This window comes from Anolis carolinensis, chromosome 1 (genome assembly GCF_035594765.1).
Source record: "Anolis carolinensis isolate JA03-04 chromosome 1, rAnoCar3.1.pri, whole genome shotgun sequence".
Classification (NCBI taxonomy): Eukaryota; Metazoa; Chordata; class Lepidosauria; order Squamata; family Dactyloidae; genus Anolis; species Anolis carolinensis.
In genome coordinates, this window is record NC_085841.1 from 359,113,120 (window position 1) to 359,134,325 (window position 21,206).

Below are 21,206 nucleotides of genomic sequence, written 5' to 3' on the forward strand. Positions count from 1 at the left end.
CTCTTCTCAATATTCTGTGCTTTATTATGAATGCCCTAGATACTTTTTGCACAACTCACCAAAGCTGGATACCACTCGCCGTCCTCAGAACTGGGTTTCACGTTGACGATTTTACCAAGCAAGTCATCGCTGAGACGCCTCTTATCATCTTCCTCCTCTTCGCTACTTTCTTCTTCTTTTTCATCTTCATTACTAGAGGATTAAGAATATGGTGATTTAGACAGCTTGGACAAGGAGATAAAGAGCAAAAGAAAAATACCATGCCATCAGACCCACTGTATCTTGACCTCAATGTGTCAAGGAGTCTTGGCAAACTCCATGCTCTGTGGACTGCGAAAGATGTTTAGATGTGAATGTGCACAGATACTTTTCTCAGGAGCTGCTGGGGATAGAGCTATAAACTTTTTAAATGGTGTGTATCATCTGCTGAGCAGCCAAAGTGACCATGAACTGGGTGAGTACAGCTTGGTTTCCTTCTGAGGCTTAGGGATGTTTCTGAACCAGGCAGATCACTGCACAGGTTCGTATCCTATCTGCATTTGACTTTCTTGCACTCTTGCCTTCCTGACTACACTGCGCACAAAGCCTCCTGCTCTGTAACAATCAACCAATGCCCCTCCATGGAAGTAAGAACAGACAAATCCATTAGGAACTTAAGAGGGGAAAAGCCTACTTAAATAGGCCAAGTCCTGCACTAAGAAAAATGAAATATTGTGACCATGTAAATTATGCAAATTAGAAAAATGTGACTATTTTTGCATAATTCAACCCACTTCTGGGGATCAGTGAAACTGTCTTCTATTTGCTCCTATTCTGTCTTCTTTTGCCACATTTTCAAGTCTTTCAGAGCAGTAAGGCGAGAAATTTGTGTTTAAACCCCTTGTCTTGAAGGGACCCCTGGAGCACAAACATCGTTGCGAAAGATCCGGGTTCTTTAACCTTTCTCCATCATGGATTTCAATTTAGAACTTTGGCAACTATCTCTAGCAATGATCCCCCAAGCTATTCCTGCAGCAAGAGACTATTCCATTTCAGAAAACACCAAAAGCAGACTGGACAGAGATGGTTCAAAATACTTCTGGTGATGTTACCTTCTTCACTCCAGAAGCTATCTGCAGACTAAGTTTTCAATTACCCTTCCAGCCTGGGTCCACAGAAAAATGTCAGTTCTATACCTGCCAAGGAGTACTGCAGTTGCAAGTAATCTTTGGCCTGCTATTGTAGCCTCCCTCTCCGCCCCTTAATACCACACAGCAGACATCTTGAAATGAGAATTTTCAAACCAATGTTTCATATGCCTGGATGGAGGAGATGGCCAATCATTTTGTTCTTTAAAGTCTCTCTGAGGCATGCCTCTGTTTTAATTTCTACAGTTTATTGCACCATTAGCATTGAATGAATGTCTAGCAATAACAATTTTTTAAAAATGTGTAAGACCTATTTCTGCAGCCATTTTCCTACGCACAGAGAAAACGCTTCAAATTTTCTACTCACCACCGAAGGCCAATACCTGCTTGGCTCACATTCATGCAGAGGAAGGTTAAAGCTCATTAAGTTTGAGAAACAGCTACTAAAACCATTCGTGAAATACAGCATCACTCACACAGGAAGAGAGGATCTTCTTCCTCTGTTGGATTTCTTCCCAATGACTGGTGTTCCAAAGTGCTCAGGGTTTGTTAGTGGCAGTTGATCAAGAGTCTAAGAGAAGAGAAAGAAAAACTTGCTTATTTCAGTACAAAGATACAAAAAAAATCACTGAAGTAGTATAATTTTCAGTATTGGTTTTAACAGCATTACCTCACTTTCTGCAAAGTGCCTCTCTCCTTTCAAACACAACGATGTCCGCCGCAACGTCCTCTCATCCCCATCATCAAAAACTTTAAAAAGCCAGAACAGAACAATATTATATGTAAGATAAATCATTACACTGCCAAAAGGTAACTAAATGAAAGTTGTCAATTGTTCAAATTAGCAGTATTATTTATTTACAGTATTTATATTCCGCCCTTCTCACCCCGAAGGGGACTCAGGGTGGATCACATTATAACACACATAGGGCAAACATTCAATGCCCATAAACACATCAAACAGAGACTGAAAGACACACGCAGAGGCAAGTTAACCTTCTTCTGAGGGGATATTCGATTCTGGCCACAGGGGGGAGCAGCTGCTTTATCATCCACACTGACGGCACTTCCTCATTCCAGGTCGTAAATTAGTTAATCTTGCCTCCCCACTTTATAAGTGGTACCTTATCTCCTACTTGATAGATGCAACTATCTTTCGGGTTGCTAGGTCAGCAACGAGCAGGGGCTATTTTTTTATTTTTAATTGACGGGTGCTCACCCTGCCACGGGCTGGCCTCGAACTCATGACCTCATGGTCAGAGTGATTTAAGGCAGCTGCTCAACAGCTGCGCCACAGCCCCCAAAAGAATTGTCTGAACTGTTCTTGGAGTTTGAGGTTATCATAACACATGGATTCAGAATATTTCAATGCAAAATGAAACAACCTTTGCACCTCCTATCCACCCTATTTATCATCATCAGTGGCAGGAACTACTCACTGGAACATTGCTTAGCCACTAACACTGTGGGGCTGGGGGGAAAAAGGGAGGCTGGGAGGGACTGAAAAGTTATCACAGGGAAAGGTTGTCTCTGCTGAAGCTTTATCACCAACCCTTGTTTCCAGAAGAAGCCAAATTTTCCAAATCCAATTATCACAGAGGCAGAAAGAGAGGTGGAATCTTCTGAATAGGGCAGAGTCAATAAAGAAAACACCACAGGGGGGTTAGCTCTTCCGTATGCTATCCAAAGCTTATATTATATGTGTGTGTGTTTGGCTGAAGTTACTTAAAAATGTACCTGTTCTGATTTACATACAAATTCAGCTTAAGAACAAACCTACAGAACCTATCTTGTTTGTAACTTGGGGACTGCCTGTATACATTACGACACATACGCAGATTCTGTATGTCTGTCATACAAATAAAGCTTTTCCCTATATTTTCACATAGTGAATTGCCTCCGATGGTGAGTCACTGAGGAAGACCCCTCCAGTAAACCTCAAACCTTAAGACTAGTGCACATAGGCTAAGGTTATGGTTATCTTAGGACTTTCAATCAATGTTATCACCATCACCTAGAATTTGGACTGGAAGTATATTGGCAGGAAGTGCAATTTCTTTAAGACTGGTAGTATATGGTGTTCTGGTTGCTAAATTTTGTTTACTTGATACTTCTGAATTATCTTCAAGGGCAGCCCCACAAAGAGTGCATGGTACTTGTCTACCTGGAAAATTATTGGTGCATGAATTACTGTGGATGGGTTATCCCTGTCCAGGAAAGGTCATAGCTGGTGGGTCAATCAATATTGGCACCAAGCACTCCAGGCCATGAAATCTAATGAGGCCTCTAACAATAAGTAGAATTTAGGACTAAGCGTATCTATTGCAACCCCCTCCAGGACAGGTCACTTACCCAGTTCCTAAACCCAAAGGACCATACTGATAAATACAACTTTACACATGATGATTAAATGTATTTCTCTTACATGGATATGACCTAGTTGGAGACACATACACGTCTTGATAAAAAGGACAAGACAGCAGCTATCAGGGTATATTTCGTTTGCCACAGCTTTGTGAACAAATCTTTCAGGCTTCTTCAGTTATGTCTCCAGTCAACCAAAGTGGAGCTAGATTATGCATTGAAAATCAAATCAGGCTTTTGGACAAAAAATGCTGTTTATCGTAAGGGCAGTTACAAGAATAAGTCTACTACAGATAACCTGTAACTTCCAGATACAACTGTTGAGAAAGTGTATAAACTATAAACCCCAAAGACTTCCAATAAAATTCAAGGCAGAAGCAACGAAGGCAAGAGGAACGAAGTCAGGAACATGGCTTTTATCCAGAACAGTAATGAAAAGGCTGAAGTCCCCACATGCCCAACATCTCCTCCAGACAAATAGACAGGACTGAAAGCACTTCTTGTTTATAAAACGCAACAACCAAGTTAATTGGCCTAACAATAAAGAAAAACAGAAAAATCTCTCTTCAGCATACACAGGAGATTCTTCTGCATGGAACAAAGAAAATGCACCACATATCTGAAAACTACAAGATTTCTTCAATTTAATTAAGGGCTAATTTTTTAACACACAAAGATATGCCGAGCTGAAGGCTGGCCTGGTATCACTGATGCTGAACCTGGTACAAGGCTACTTTTATCCAACCCAAAAAGAACCAGAGTCTACTAACAATTTTCAGTGGCAGTTCATACTAGCTAGTTAAACAACTTCCTTCCCACATATATTTTTTACATACAGAAGTGACTCCAGACTACATTATATCTTTTTTTCAACAGCTGTGAGAAGGACCACAAGGCATAATCTTCAATTTATACTTATAATTCCCACTCCTATCAAAGAAGCATTTTCTGCTTCTAGAGTAAGCACAATTAAAGTCCACCAATTTCAAAAGACACAGGGACAACTGATTATCTCTTAAATCAAGGCTGCAAGATCAAGACAGATTTTTAGACTCTTTAGAGGATTGTAATATCTTGGAAGTATGCCCACTGGGAGGACATCGTCACAGAATGAAAATCACTTTGAAGTGGCAAAACACTAGCTTTTTCTGCCTTTCAATGGGCTATGAAGACAAGTGGTATTGAAAAGCAACATTACTTCTAGACAATACGTAGTACAATAAATTTGCTTTAACCCAAAAACTCATTCTCCTGACTTCAACTTGAGGACATAGCCTAATAGGAAAACATGTGCTTGTAAGACCTGGGTTCAAAACACACAATGCAAATAAAATATCATCTAGGTTTAACACTGTTAGCATGCCCAATAAAAGATATATTCTTAAATTAAAAACATTTTCATTTTCTACAGAATGTACCATCAGAAAAACTGACAGATTTGATATTTTAGTGGAATTGTTCATACATAGCCTACATGTAACAAGGATTTTATTTCACGCTCAGTATGCAGGACTTATCTATGATTTTTGGAAGTGGAGACAGGGAGTGTCTCTGGCAGGGCCATAGCATACATATATACACAAAAGTCATGTGTATAGTTAATTACTCTACCCAGTCCTCTTTTTACTGTTAGTCTCTGAAAGGAACATTTATGGAAGCCACTTTTATTCTCAAAAGGTAGCTATATAAAGTAAAATCATGCAAAAGCAACTCAGTGCCACAGAAATCATGTTATTTTGTCACATTACGTGCAATGTTCCATTTTTTCTTGCTCATATTAGAAAGAGCAAGAGCATACGTATGTGGTTGCTCAAGGCATTTTATGACCATACTTCTATCCTACCGCCTCCTACTCCTTTTGCCCAGTTAAATACTCCTTACCATTTTAAATCCCCTTTCTTTTTAATCTACTTCACATGCAACCTCCTTCAAATCACAGCTTCCCAGAGCATGACCTTTTCAAAAACACTTCTCAGCTTTTCTTAAATAATACATTGCCAATGTGTCATAGAATTAAACATTCCTAGAAGAATAACTAGTGGAACAGTTTTGCTCTTTTATAATTATTCATGTTGCAATCAACAAAACCTATTTTCTCAGTAATACATATCCTTGAGTCAAAGATACATAGCAATTTTATTTCATGCTGCAAGATTAGAATCTCCAAGGCAATATATACACACACATTTGTACAAAATTGTATTGGTCGCATGCATTTTTAAACATTGCCATACAGAAATATATAAAGCAAGAAGCACAGTAAAGGACAAAGGAACATGAAACAAAACACCATTACTGAATATAATCAATTCATGTCTTTCCACCATTTATGTTTAAAAGATAGCAAAAAGGCATTTCTATCTTCATCTCCATCACCTCCTCTGGCTCTTTCTCAAAGAGTTTAGGACAGCTTCCCTACCATAAAAAGTAGGATGGAAGAGGGGAAAGAAATATGGCCACATCTTTAAGATTTGTTCTTATTTTTGCTTGAGCTGTCTTTGCTAGAAACTCACTTTTTCAGATGCTGCACCAACTGGTATTAGGGCCTTGGAAATAAAACATTGATACAGTTGTGAGTGTGGATAGAATGTAAAGGAATCCGGAAAGACACAAAATCAAGATCTTTGCCTTAAATTTTCAAAAGGGATGCATAAGATCTTTCAGATCTTCAGTGGTCAGTTAATATTGATGCATAATAGTAATAAATCTATTTACCAAAAAGTCAGTTTCCTAGTTTTCAAAACTCCTTCTCTAAAGATTTTTGTTATATGGGCAGTAGCAAGGACTCTTGCATTAATATATGCAATGTGTCACAAAAGCACTTGCCTTTGTTCCGTGCACCAATGCTGTGACACAGAAGCTGCAAAACATGATGAGCCTACTGGGCTTACCCACCAAAAAACCCAAGATCTTATCCCCTTCTCCATCCTGGCTTTTGTGTGACAATCTGATGAATGTGGTTGTCCTTTTCAGGACGAAGTAAAGAACAAACTCTCCTGAAATTACTTGCCTTTCAATACGTGTCTTTGGGAGAAAGAGCCAAAAGATATTCAGAAGCAACATCTCTTGAGTCAATGTTTATTCCTACAATGGATGCCAGTGGTAACCTGTGTTTTTATGTTTGAGTTTAGCACTTGTTATGTGTTAAAAAGTAGTCCTATAAAAATGGTTATATCTCTGCAGAGATTATGCCCTGCTACTTTGATAAGCCCAAAGGAAACATGCCACTCTGTTGTGTACAGCATTACACTTCAACCACATCCCTACTTCATGTGCCTGTGGGGTCCAGGAAGTTGGCTGACTATATATCCACACCATAATGACCTGTAAGAGGTACAAAGTCAATGGCCTGTGTCTTCTGTGGTATCCCCATATCCTCAAGAGAGTGAAATTTGAGATCTGCTCAGTGCTCATATGTTGATAAAGTACAGAGTTATTGATGCGCTAGTACATCTAGCATGACTCTTGAGTGTCAACAGATATGCATTTGAATTTCTACCCATTAATACAAAGAACTGTCTTTTTTCAGCAACCAGGTACACACCTATATATGTGCTGAAAGTTCATGGAACTTTTATTTTTTCTATCTTCTCATATGCTATCCTTCACACCAAGTAAGAATAAGTACCACAAATATGACTCAATCAGTGCTCCTCCTGCTCACCTTTATCTAGGCAATGGCTGCTACCTAAATAAACTTCTTTTTTAAGTACTGGACTTTAGACGAACACCATAGAAATGTGTGAATTACTTAAAACACAGCAGCCAGTTCTTACTGAGTTCAACACAACTTACTCTGAAGTAATTGTGCGTATCATATTTAAAGACAAAGGAAGCACAATCCCGAACATATTCACTCACATTCCTCCCCCTTCCCTGAATCTCTGGGATAGCTTGGAAATGGGCTTGAGAGTTTCTGAGCTCTCTCGATCAATATTTGGGGATGAAATGTGGCAGAGAGCTCAATCACCTCCTGATCCCATTAATTAAAGTTGTATTATATTTTTAAATGCATTAGATAACAAAAACACTGTATATTTTTCTTTATGGATGATGTTTCTCGTTGTCAACTTAATCTATTCTGTTAAACTGATTTTGTGTTGTCGAAGGCTTTCATGGCCAGAATCATGGGGTGGTTGTGTTTTCCTGACCGTATGGCCATGTTCCAGAATTATTCTCTCCTAATGTTTCGCCCACATCTATGGCAGGCATCCTCAGAGATTATGAGGTATACATATATTGATTTTGCTTTGCTATTATTTGTTTGATTAAATTTTAATATTGGTTATATGTTTATTACTGTTCACATTGGCACAAAGCTGGCAAATACCCGTATATCTGTATTTTATTTTAAGTGAACTAGATGTATGTTGTATGTTGTGTTTGTCCTGTCTGTTCTTGATAAGGCCAACTGGATAATCAATAAATTGTTGTTGTTTGTGCTGTTATATTGCTGTAAGCTGCTTCGAGTCCCCTCAGGGAGATGGAGCGGGGTACAAATAAAGTTTTATTATTATTTATTATTATTATCAGGCTATATAACTGGATAGTTCCAGGAGTATGATACAACCCTGGAGAGTTTTGTAATAGTTCAGGCTCCAATGCCAGCCAGTCACATAGCAAGGTACCCTTCTAATCAGAAGAGACCCACTACCCTCTGCACACTTCTGATATAGTGGAGGATCCCATTAAGAGAATGGTGGGGAATCAGCATGGATTACTTCTGAATAACTCGTACACTATTTCAGCCAGACCTCCAACTCCATAGAAGAGGAAGAGGGAGGCACTGCGTGGAGAAAGAGACACTGATGAACATTGTTTTGCTTGTAGAAGTGCACAGTGAGTTGAACTGTGCACATGGGATGTTCTTGTTGGCATGAGTGAACTCAGCGTCCAGACCTCTGTCTCCCTGCCAAGAGATCTCATGAAAAGCAGAAATTTGTATTCTTTCCTTTATGGACATCACAGCATTTCCTGCTTTCAGTTTCTTAGAACAATAAAACCAAACAAAACTGTTATCACAATCTGAACATCTTTATCAAATAAAAATAAAAGCCCTTCAACTTAAAATGCAATGCATCATAATTATTATTATTATAAAGATGCAATTTCATTACACATATGCTGGATTATGACTAGCACCATGGTATCTATTGGGAGAGCAATAGTAACTGCAAAGCAGCAATTAATCAAGGGAAACAAGCTGATCTCTGCCAAAACCAGTTGAAAGAAGACAAATGAGCCAAAGGAAAAAAAATCTATAGCAGAAATTCACATTTTGAACAAAATACTGCCTGTAGGTGCTTAAAGTACACCCACTCCAGCTATTTACAAAGACAAGCAACATTTTAATGTCCAGTCCTATCAAAGGTTTCAAATGCATACCTTACAAGGAAGCAACAGGAGGGCAAAGTTGTTATGGATCCCTATCCGGTGTGTTCAAGACATCATGCCATGAGTTCCTAGCCAAGGTCGAGAAATAAAAACATCTAGGGCCCTGCACAAGAAGGAGCCTGACTGGCTCAGACCGAAATACCTGGAGGCTGGACAGAGGAACTTTCAGGAGTTGAGAGGGTGGGGTTTTGGGAATTGAAACTGATAAGTTGTCTGAGTTTTCTTCATTCGACAGAAAGTCTTTTCAAACTCAACTGAAGCGAACCAGAGCCAAAAAGGTCAGCATAAAGCACCAGCCTCAATAAAGTTTAGTCACATCACAGTATACCAAAATAAATGTCTAATTATGAAGCAAGTTAATTTGTACTTCTTCAGGCTGAAGAGGCTGAATTCAAGAGGCTGAATATGATTATCATTACAAGCATTATCTTTGACCCTTGCACGAAATACTCCTAGAACATATTACAATCTTTCGTTCAGAGATCAATATTTACTTAAGTATTAAGTTGCAAATCATTTAGGAAAGCTCTTGAAAGACATAATTTACAAACACAATCATTGTTCTAGCAGAGTAAAAATCATTCCAGATCCAATGCAACAATCTCTTACCAACATGTAAGGCAGGCTAAATTTATGAACTTTTCTTTAAAAAACACTTCAAAAATATGTAATTCAAAATTCAGTGGGAATCTTTTAAAATATTATATTTTGTTGCAGTCACCAGGAATTCTCATCTGGCAGAGGCCTCATTATGAACAAATCAAACTTTCTAATACCATGCTATATCTAGCTCAGTGCTTCCCAGGTCCTCATCCATGACTAGACTGAGCTAGACAAAAGGAGCCCAACAACATCTAAGACTCAAGATTACAAACTAGTTCTTAATTTCTCCAGTGCCAGAAATCTATTTATTTGATATAGCAGGGTTGGAAAATGAACCCTTCTGCATGCAAAGCATGTGATCTACTACTGAATTATAACCGTTTCCCTGATCAGATAAGACAGGGAAGGCTTCTAAATGATTTGAAGATGTTCACACTCATAACTTTGATGCCAACTGCTATCAATACTGTCTTAACATTTTTGAAAACATTTGGGACCATCATTATGTCAAAAACAATAAAGTTAAATATATGCAACAAAGCCACTTCTGTGCATCTTTGACAATTATGAGTGACATTCAGAAGAGGCAAGATACTTTCTTCTTCCATTATTTTTGTAGTTATGTAAGCAGTTTTGTTTGAAACCCTCTCCTACTCTTTTCCTAAGCTTAGTGAATGTAGACATCTGAACAAAATCCTCCACTTTGGCTTTTCATCCTTTAAAAAACATTGCTAACATGGCTATGTGATTTATTAGCCAGTCTGTCCACACATACCTATGTTTATCACTTTTTTATACCAAAGACAGAAATAGCTGTTACTAATCCTGGGCTACACGTCTATACAACAAAATATACAGCAAAATTCACATCTCTCACTTCCTGTTCAAAGGTATTTCCAACAAAATTAAATGCACAATAATTTCCCTCCATGTTTTAGCTCCGATTGCCATGGCCTCTGAGAGAGACAAGTAGCCAGGCAAACCTCCCTCCTTCCTGGCCTCAGCAAGTTGTGAAACTCTCCCTCTATGCTGCAACTACAGTTGGGCATCTAAGAGAGGAACAGTAACGTTCAGGAACTGCTGAACTTAACTCCCATACCATCATCACCTATTCCTTGTGTGTAGCACCTTCTTTAGATTTGGCTGGAGGTAGGGAACTGTCAAACTAATTGTAAGCTACTATAGGAACCTTTCTGCCTAAAGGGAAAATACTTTAAATAACTTTAGTACTGTATTAGACAAATGAATGAGCTGCATGTAGGTTTCATAGAAATCAAACCAAGCTTTGCTAGACTTGCGCAGTCACTTCAACATACAGCCTGTATTTGTTTCCTAAGAGGCTGAGCTCCGCAAACCAAAAGCAGGATTACTCAATCAAAGACAAAGATACAATATAAAAATAGCCATGCCCTCAGACCAAAGGGCTACTTAGCCCTGCATTCTGTTCCTTCAGTAGCCAACAAGATGCCTGCAGGAGGTCCAAAAGCAGGACATGAGCGCAGCAGTGCATGATGCGCCAATAGCTCAACTTGTCTGTGCATTCCTTCAAGGCACCTGTTGACTTATGGCTACCGCATTAATTCCATACGGTTTTCTTACAACGCTATTTCATATATCTAGGTTTCCAGATGAATCTTTTTCCTGACATACTGCTTTCTAATTTCCCTACAGACTCACCTACAAAATTTCTAGTAGATGTGCTAGATTTGCACTCCGATAGAGTTGCTTTAGACATGGTTGGTTATTCCATCAATGCATCCCCAGGCACAACCCAAAGTAGCATACCCCAGGTATTGATTGTTATCACAGATAGAGTAAAATAATAACAGTAATAATAATAATTGGTGTCATTTCTGCTTAAATTGGGATAATTTGTTGTAAGTGGCCTTCAATCTCATCTTTGGGGAAAGGGAGGCTATATAAATCCCATGAATAAAATAAATCAATGCCTGCTCAGTTTCATTGATTTCAATTTCTGGATTTAAGCAGGTGTCCATAAAAAAGAATGTTTTTTCTGATTTGTTCAAGATTAAACTTAAAACGAAAAAAAGGTAAAACATGTCATTTTGTTCCAGTTTTTTTATCCCAATCCTGAACTACTGTTATATATGTAAAAATAAATCAATTTGTACATATTTTCTTAGAAAATAAGACAATTGTTCTAGCAGTATGGAAAGTTTGGAACAGAAAGGAACTGAATTACACCTCAGTGCAAATGAAATATGTTTTGGCACTGAAGAGAAAACATGAAAATTACTCACCAACAGTATACCAGCTGGCATCTGTCAATTTACTGATGATAGCCTCTTGAAAGGATCCATCAGGCATTTTGGTTTCAACAATTGCACCAGCCTATAATATAAAATATTACACTTCATGTTCTCTTGCATGTAAACATTCTTCCTCAACTTCGTGATACTGCTATATCTTATTAAACAAATTAGGTGTGTTCCTGGCCATTATTTCTTTAGCAAAAAATAAGCTGGCACAAATAACATGGAAATAATAGGGATTGGCTCCTACACTGCAAAAAGCTCAAACATGTTTCAACAAACATTTTATTTAAAATTAACACACACATGTGAAAGAGCAAGACCAGCTAAGCAATTGCATAAGTAAACAAAAACATTATGAGATTACTTAAAGGCTTCAAAAATTCTTTAAAAAACTTTTCCTTTTACCAGTCTCCACTTTTCTGCTGCTTTCCATGTTGGTGCCCAGATGTGGAGTTTGTTTCCAAAACATACCAAATCCAAACAAAATTGAAAAATGAGTTATAGGTAGCAACACATTGGCTAGGAGTAGAATACTGTGTATAGGTCAAAATTACCAAAAGGTATCAGATCACTTTGGTACAGGAAACATTGCATTTTATAGAAAAATGATGCATATGCTTAGCACCTTTTTTATTGCTATAATATTTGTTCAAGTAGATTTGGTACCTTTTAGAAACAACCTCCAAAGATGTGCATTTTTAAAAAAAAAAACATGATGGATTGGGCTGCCAAGACAGGCTTATCTGTTTTCCCCTTTCCTCTGTTTATGCATGTTCAAGTAAGGGATTCTGGAGGCAGTTGCTCTCTGACCTGGTGCACAAGGCTACAACAGAATAAATTTATTTATTTACAACATTTTTATCCCGCCTTTCTCACCCGTAGGGACACCAGGCGGCTTACGCGACTCTAAGCTAAAGTAGAGTTCTTCCACAGATCTTACACTGGAGTGTTTCCCGTAGACATGTTGCTGTAACCTAACACTAAAAGTCAGTATTCAAGTACTCCCTCAAACATCTTCCCAATGCTGATTGTGCTAAAGAACCTTCAGCTTAGACTGAGGCTATAGAGGAAAAACAGGGTGAGGAGAATGGAAATACTTTTTAAAAGACTAAGGTGCACCTAGGATCTAGGATTTGATTTACAAATATTTAATTCTGAAATATTGCTTTTACTAAAACAGGTCAGCATCCTCCTTAACTTTATGGAACAGATGTACAAATACTGCCTTCTAGGTGGCTTAGCCTCTCCTATGACTACCTAAATCAATGCCTTTGCTTTCAGGAAAACAGTGCATTGTATGTTCTCCTAGATTTATTAGCTATATTGCAGTTTGTGCTTTCTTAATCTATCACTTGTTCAACATTCACTCAATGAATGCTACACAGGGATTTCCTAACCAAAGAAAAGTAGAAATGCATCCAAGATGGCAGTTTACTACTTTATGCCACAAAATTCAGCTCATCATACAGTAAAAAAAAGTGTCCTTGTAGTAGTGACAATTTTGCAAAAGCAACAGTGAATCATTTGAAAGAAATTCCCTCAACCCAAAGAATTTTGGCAGCAGCACTTGAAAGACTGTTCATATCATATGGTGGAAAATCTACCACTACATTGGTATCTGTGATTTCTTGCTAAATAAAAATATATGTGCTGCAATAGAATCAGAATTGAGGATCATACCTTCAATATCTGGACTTTTGAATTTGGAAACTTTGTAAGAAATGTTTATAGCATACACACAGTATTTAAACCAATTTTTGTATGCCACTCCTTTCTCTGTTTCATAGAATCATACAGTTGGAAGAGACCACGTACTAGAGACCATCTAGTACAGCCCCTGCCATGCAGGAAAAGGACAATCAAAGTACCCCTGACAGATGGCCATCCAGCCTCTGTTTAAAAGCTTTCAAGGAAGGAGCTTCTACCACACTCCGAGACAGAGTTTCACTGCTGAACAGCTCTTACAATGAGGAAGTTCTTCCTAATGTTCAGGTGGAATCTACTTTCCTGTAATTTGAATCCATTGCTCTGAGTCCAAGTTTCCAAGGCAGCAGAAAACAAGCCTGCTCCCTCATTTTTATGGCATCCTTTTCACATATGTATACACATAGTTATCATGTCTCCTCTCAACCTCCTCTTCTGCAGGCTAAAAATGTCCAGTTCTTTAAGATGCTCCTTATAGGGCATGGCCTCAAGACCTTTGATCATTTGGAACTAAACTATTTACAGATTTTCTACTTCATGTAACTTTTTAGTTAAAAATTATCCACTGACAATTACTAACAAATGGAAATTCAATCAGACTCAGTTAAACCACCAAAGATAGCTTTTAAATGTACTGATGTAATTGGAGAAAACATGCTGCTTACATACCCGTAAAGGTCCTTTCACTTGGTCATCTTGCACTAACTGCGTTGAATTATCTTGTTTTAAAGTCACCTAAATAATTTGAGAGAAATTTTGAACAATGTTACAGGTAGAGTAAAAAACAACAACATATAACTTAGGAGATCCAGATTACCAATCAGCCAAATGCTACCCATTCGACGTTCCCATTTGAAGTAGGGAACGAGGTTAATTCTGGAGGAAATGACATAAGGGGCTAGGAGAGGAGAAATAGAATCAGGAAACATCACTCCTGATCCTCCTTCCAGGATCTCCCAGCCATATATACATATTTTCCATCAACAGGAAGAAGCTTTCTGTGTATGGAAGGGCCAGCTCAGACTCAAAACATTCTGATGAGATTAGAGCTCTCTTTCAGAAGTGTAGGTCTTACGGTGAAAACATAAAAATATAGAACATAAGCAAGTTGACTGTGTGGGGCATTTATTTCACTTAATAATGCCAACTAGCCACATGAGCCAGCAATAAAAAACAGTTTTGCCTAAGGGGTTATTTTTCTAAGACACAACTATGACAAGATGATCCAGCCAGCAGATGTTTATACCACAGTAAGAGTACAACCCTATGCCTATCACTGGTTTCAATGAAGTTTACTCCCAGGCACATATATATCTGATAGAAGTTTGATTCTGTTGGCTTTTAATAATAATAATAATCATCATCATCATCATCATCATCCACTTGTGCCCCTATTTTTTTATCAGTTTTATACTAATTTATGCAATGCTTTTGATACAAAATAAAATAAATAATAACAATAATAATATTTTATTTATAACCTGCCGTAATCTCCCCGAGGCAACTGTGCAAAAGGACTGTAAATTATAAAATAAACTGACATTTTTACTTACAAGTAGGTAAAACTACATTTTCTTATGGTCAATAACTGAGCAAATCAGAATTCCTGCTACACTAGCAACAAGGCCATTAGATTTGTCTGATAACACAGCAGAATATACCAAATTAATAGTCTATTAACGACCCAGAAATTCTAGAGCTGAACACTATTATTACAAGAAAGTTCTTATTGGGATCCCTGAGCAAGTTAAAAATCATTGTATAAGTAGACCCACAAAGGTTTATTTACAAAAAAAATCAAGGTCTGCTGTAAATATGTATAATCAATAGCCTGAAATACCACAAGGCAGCCTCTCATGCTCCTCCACAGCCTGCAATAACCCACGTTAGTGTTCCATCTTACCTTAACTTTCACCAGCCTTTTGACACTTTTTATTTTTGCCTCGCAGAAGGCACCCCGGTACTTGGCACTGACATCAGTTCCCACTGTCAGGTAGGCAGGCTCATCTGCTGCCTGAAGAACAGAAACACCATAAAGTACAAGGATCCATGAACAAAACTTCCAATACACAAACACACTCCTCAGTCCATACTTAGACCTTTAGCTTTAAAGTGTACAGGATCTCTCAAACAAATGTTAGTCAACATCTGCCACTGAGAAGCAGTCATACACAGGGGATGTATGTGTGTAAACATATCCGGTTACCAAAAAAAGAGGAAAAAATCTTTCTTGGTGTGAAACAAATACAACTATTCTCATCTTTATTATGCAAGGTAATACATAATGGTGGCTGTATCCAATCTACAGACATAAAAATGTAAAACAGCTGTGGAAACATAGTGAAAACAATCCTGCAAGAATGTGCAAAGTTTAGTCCAAAATGCTTTTCCTGATGCACTTTTGAAATTATTGGCCACAATCAAATTCTCAAATAGATGCAGTAGCAGCCTATTGTTTCCTCCCTATGATTATCCCCCCATAAAGAACACAGAATATTCTTTTTCACAAGAACACAGATACTATCTGGAGGAAGGGAAAGGAGTTGCACCTTATGTTTAACAGAATACAGCACTTCCTATTTCTTTTTCTTTAAAAAAGCCCTATTTTTTCTAAACAGGCTGTTCCTCATCTCCAAAACAAACACAACTGCATTCAGTGAAGGTTTTAAGCCAAGGAAGGTCATACTGGATCACAGTCAGGAGTCATCAAAGCTCCAAATGACAAGACTACATCTATTTTCACTTAAAAATGTCTTCCCAAATGTGAACATTAGTTCAATCAACTGGTGACAAAATGTGGATAAGTGAAATCATAGGAACTAATGAAATATCTTACAGTGCAGTCAAACAGTAAGCCCAGGTATACAATTTCCCTTCCCTTCTCCAAGGAAAGAAAAATAATTTTTTGACTTGTCTGTTAAAACAGAAAGTCCAAAAAAATAAAAACATCTCCACCACTAAAGACACAGTTGCTGGTTTTTTTGTGTTAATGTTTGTGAACAGAAGAAAAGAGAGGGCGAGGGAGGGACTCATTTTCTCTCTGAAAGTTTTCTGAACTAAGGAGCAATAATTTCCAATAAAGTATGTGCATGTGTATATTTTCCATCCATCATTGCTATTATTTATTTTACCACAAATGTTACAGAACTGCAATATAAAAATAACTATTCATCAGAATATCAACACATAAAAAGAACAATTTGTCTTTGCAAATCCTCCTGTACCTCACCCACTTCTTAGTAAACTGTTTACACTGGGAGTGAGGGAAGATAGCAGACTGGGGCAGTTTATGGAAGCTGCAATCTCAGAACGCTGGGTGGAAGATCTGATTTATAGAGACAGAATAATTCTACTTTATCTTACTACCTTTACAGACTGCAATTTTTGAAACACAACTATAGGGTTAAAAAAGTTGCAAAAGAAGTCAAGAAAACAAAACTCAATATATTGCTCACATTCTACAAGTTCTGGTGTCTTCAGTTAAGCACATCACAAACAAAAGGCAAAGATGTTTTCTTCTATGTGCAGATTTCTATATCCATATGTAACAGAGAGAACCTACAGCTCTGCTGCTGACCATATTATTTGCCTGCAGAAGGTCCAAGTTCAATTCTCAACACAAGGCAGCAAATATTGGTAGAGATCTCCATTTAAGATCCTGGAGAGCCACGGTCATGTTAGATCAATATAATAGACCTTCTTATCAATCCAAGCAATTTACTATACTTCTGTACAACAACACTAACTTGCTAAATCAATTTGGAAACTTTTGAAGCAGCTCAGCAGGTGGCAAACATGTTGAGAAAGTGACAGGTAGCCTTCAACAAAATGTTGGATTTTTAACTTTTCAAGAAAATTAAGCACAAAAATATGCATATGAGCAGGGTAGAAATTCAAGAAAACATAGGAAAAAATATGTTCATATGCTCCTAAGCTGCATGCATTTACCTTCATCCTGGAAAGTTATTTGAGGGATTCCAGCTCAGAAAGCTTCTCTTTCCACAGTTGAAGAAAAACCTAGAATTCAAAGGAAAACATATATATGAGTAGATTCTTACAGGAAAGGTGATACAGCACTTGTGAGGAGAATTCACTCACAAAATCTCTGGCTGATTATTAAACACACTCCTCTCTGTAGTGTGCACAACACACACCCTTTGCATCTCTGAAACACCCACTCCAGGGCTAACACATTATAGAAAGGTTAAAGGAAAGCACCAGAAAGGCTAAACTGGGCTTTTGCAAGCTCTGGATAAAAAGCAGCTGAAGCCATCATCTTCTCTCTCTCTCATATTCAACTTTGCATCCCTCAGTGTCAATCACTGCCTCGACTCTCTCCCTCTTTGCAACCTGTCAAGCAAAAGAGAAGCACTACATGCATGCAGAAGACAGGCATTTTGGGGCAGGGTGGGAGTCATGCAGTGTTGGACTGCAGCACTCATTATACTTCACCACTGGCTATACTGTTCAATGCTGCTGGAGTTGCCATCCATTACTGCAAACATGGACAAGCTTCAGCCCTCCAGTGTTTTGGACTTGTGGGAGTTAACAGCCGCCTGTTAGGAATTGTGGAAATTAAAGTTCAAAACACCTGGAGGGCTGAGGGTTGCCCATGCCTGCATTGCCACCTGGGGACAGCACGATTCCTGCCACTGTTCTAGGAGAAGCGGAGGGTAAAAGGGAGATATGTGATCATGGAACTGAAACAAAATTACAGCCAGCACCTTCAACCTTCCTCTGAAATATCATAAATGCCGGGCCAAACATGCTCTCTGGGTAAGGAAGCTGATTTGTAAAGTGAAGGCTAACAGTCAGTTGCATGTGGACACACCCTCTATCACTATTTACTCAACTGTATACATGTGCAGCCAAAAGTACTTACGATGAAAATTAACTCTCAGATGTGCAGTCATCTAACTCCCTTCCTTACCAGAATGAATCCCAGTGGGCCCTAAGCTCACAGCCCACCTCCAAACTCTACATGTCCCTCTTGACAAAACTTGCCCCTTTTCTTTCTAATCCACTTCCCCATATGCTTACGCTTGCTTCCCTCACCCCTTGACAAGCAAAAAAAAGTTTCACGTGACTTTAAGAAACAAAACCTTGCCCTGGAGATTCCTTTCCTCCCTTACCTCAGAATCACACACACAAGACAACAAAACAAAGGGGCGGTTAGGTCCCTCAAAAACAACAGTTGGGCCTTTCTCATAAGGATGCCTCCCCAGTCCAGTAATACAACTGTACACACACAGACCTTCCTTGGAGAAAAACAAATCTGCTAGAGTAAAGAGAAGAAAAGTGGTGAGTTCGGGGAATACTATCCCCTAAGAAAACAGTCTGGTGGATTGAAGAATACGTATGTGTGTCGGCAGGAAAGTACGCTTAAGTCCTGCCTGCCCCATGAGAGCATTTACACAGAAGAATGAATGAAGTTTGGTTCAAAGCTATGGAATCCTGGGAGTAAAATGTTAGGAATTGTGGGAGTTGGGGTCCCAAACACCCAGAGTCCAAGTTGGCACATACCCGGTCTACTTCTGTTAGCCATGCTAGAGGACCTATAGATTTCTAAAAAGGGACACAATAGGAATCTCTAGGTTCTCCAATGAAATTCTATGTTCAGATGCTGGAAGAGCTAGAAATCCCTGCATGTATTAAATATTACTTTTAAAGTGTAGATCAGGCATGGGCCAGCTTGGGTCCTCTGGGTGTTTTGGGCAGAAGTTGGCCCATGCCTAGTCTATTTCCGCTAGCCATGCTAGAAGACCTAGAGATTTGTTCTGTTCTGCTCAGACTTCACTTGGAATATAATGCCTAGAACTAGAAACAGTATTCCAGGTGAGTTCTGATGCTGCCAAGAATCCCATTGGCCTTTTTAGCTGCTACATTGTACTACTGACTCATGCTCAGTTTGTGGTGTAGTGAGATGCCTAGATACCTTTTACATGGATTGTTTTCAAGCCAGGTGTTCACATCATATATCTGTGCATTACATTTTTATTGCCAAAATGTAATACTGTATATTTCTCTCTGTTGAAATTCAATGTTGTTAGTTTTGGCCCAGTTCTCCAATGCTTTAAGGCAGGCATGGGTAAACTGGGGTCCTGCAGGCTGTTAAGAATTGTGGGAGTTGGGAGTCCAAAACACCTGACGGGCCCAAGTCGGCATTAATGCAGCCGTAATGTAGTTTGACATCACTTTGACTCAATGTTATGGAATCTTAGGAGTTATGATTCGTCAGAGTACCAGCATTCCGTATCCGTGGCGACTGAAGCAGCGTCAAATTGCATTAATTCATTAGCGTAGAGACTGAGATCAGGGGCTTTGATTCTCTCCTTGATTTCTAGAATATGAATCTCTAGTTCTCCAATGAGATTCTGTGTTCAGGTGCTGAAAGAGTTAGAAATCCCTGCATACATTACACATGAATTCTATAGTGTAGATCAGGTATGGGCCAACTTGGGCCCTCCAAGTGTTTTGGACTCCAACTCCCACAGTTCCTAATACCTGGTAGGCCCAAGTTGGACCACACCTGATCGAGATGGCCTCTGCTTTAAGTCAGCTCCTGGGATTCCATACCTTTGAACCATGACAGTTAAATTGTGGGAGTTGGAGTCCAAAACATCTGGAGGGCCCAAGCTGGCATGAATACAGCCTTAATGCAGTTTGACATCACTTTGACTCAATGCTATGGAATCCTGGGGGTTGTGATTCGTCATTCCGTAGTCATGGCGACCCAAGCGTTGTCAAACTGCGTCAGTTCCTTAGCGTAGAGACCAAAGGCCTGAAGGTTTGATTGTCTCCTCGAAGTCGAAATTCAAGATAATAATAATAATAATAATAATTCTTTGCGTTGTCGAAGGCTTTCATGGCCAGGATCACATGGTTGTTGTATGTCTTTCGGGCTGTGTGGCCATGTTCCGAAGTATTCTCTCCTGACGTTTTGCCCACATCTATGGCAAGCATCTTCAGAGGTTGTGAGGCATGGAACCTCTGAGGATGCCTGCCATAGATGTGGGTGAAACGTCAGGAGAGAATACTTCTGGAACATGGCCACACAGCCCGAAAGACATACAACAACCCCACAATAATTCTTTATTTGTATCCCTCCTTTCTCCCTAAACTCCCAGGATTCCATAGCTTTGAACCATGCGACCCAAAGCGGCTCACAACATTGTGTAAAAGACAACAAAAAACATTGTACATATATAAAACACAACCCATAAAACAATTTTAAAATCAAAGATAAGTATACATATTTAGAAACTCAGGATAAGTCGCAAACAAGTTGGAACGACGACACCTTCAGACACAGAGATAATGGAGATGTCAAAACAGAGAAGGGAGGGAAAGACGAGCCGTGGAGGCTTAAAGCGCATCAGTGCTACGATGTGGATGCGGTCGGGACGAGGGAGGTCCACACAGGAGGAGGAAAGGCCCCACTTCCACGTTTCGTGAGGGGATTCTGGAGTTTTCCCCGCCTTCTCTTCTCTTCTCCCCTCAGCCACTGCTTCCCTCACATTTAGGCCGCAAAACTCACCCCTATCCCCCGTCGGCCACTCTCCTTCTTCTTCGACGAAGGGCTTCTTCCTCTCCGACGAAGGGCGACGACGACAGAGGCAGGAGAAGCGGCGGGGGCTGTTCCGCGTAGCTCCGCCTCCCCGCCCGCCCCCTTCCCTCCTTCCTTCCTCCTTCCCTCCTCTCTCACTGACTGACTGACTGACTCACTGACTGACTTCCC

The 21,206-nt window shown here is 39.2% G+C and overlaps 1 protein-coding gene across 1 annotated transcript in view; it reads right to left on the bottom strand.

Annotated features, from left to right (window-relative positions):
- Positions 1-21,172, bottom strand: part of arid4a (AT-rich interaction domain 4A) — a 64,246-nt gene extending 43,074 nt beyond the window's left edge. The window contains exons 1-8 of the mRNA XM_008120286.3: positions 21,006-21,172; positions 17,417-17,485; positions 15,372-15,482; positions 14,138-14,203; positions 11,750-11,840; positions 1,798-1,877; positions 1,604-1,698; positions 60-192 (exon numbers count right to left, since the gene is read on the bottom strand). Coding sequence (XP_008118493.2) covers positions 60-192; positions 1,604-1,698; positions 1,798-1,877; positions 11,750-11,840; positions 14,138-14,203; positions 15,372-15,482; positions 17,417-17,422 — 582 coding nt within the window. The 5' untranslated portion in view covers positions 17,423-17,485; positions 21,006-21,172. The remainder of the gene's footprint in view (positions 1-59; positions 193-1,603; positions 1,699-1,797; positions 1,878-11,749; positions 11,841-14,137; positions 14,204-15,371; positions 15,483-17,416; positions 17,486-21,005) is intronic.
- Between the last annotated feature and the right edge of the window lie 34 nt (positions 21,173-21,206).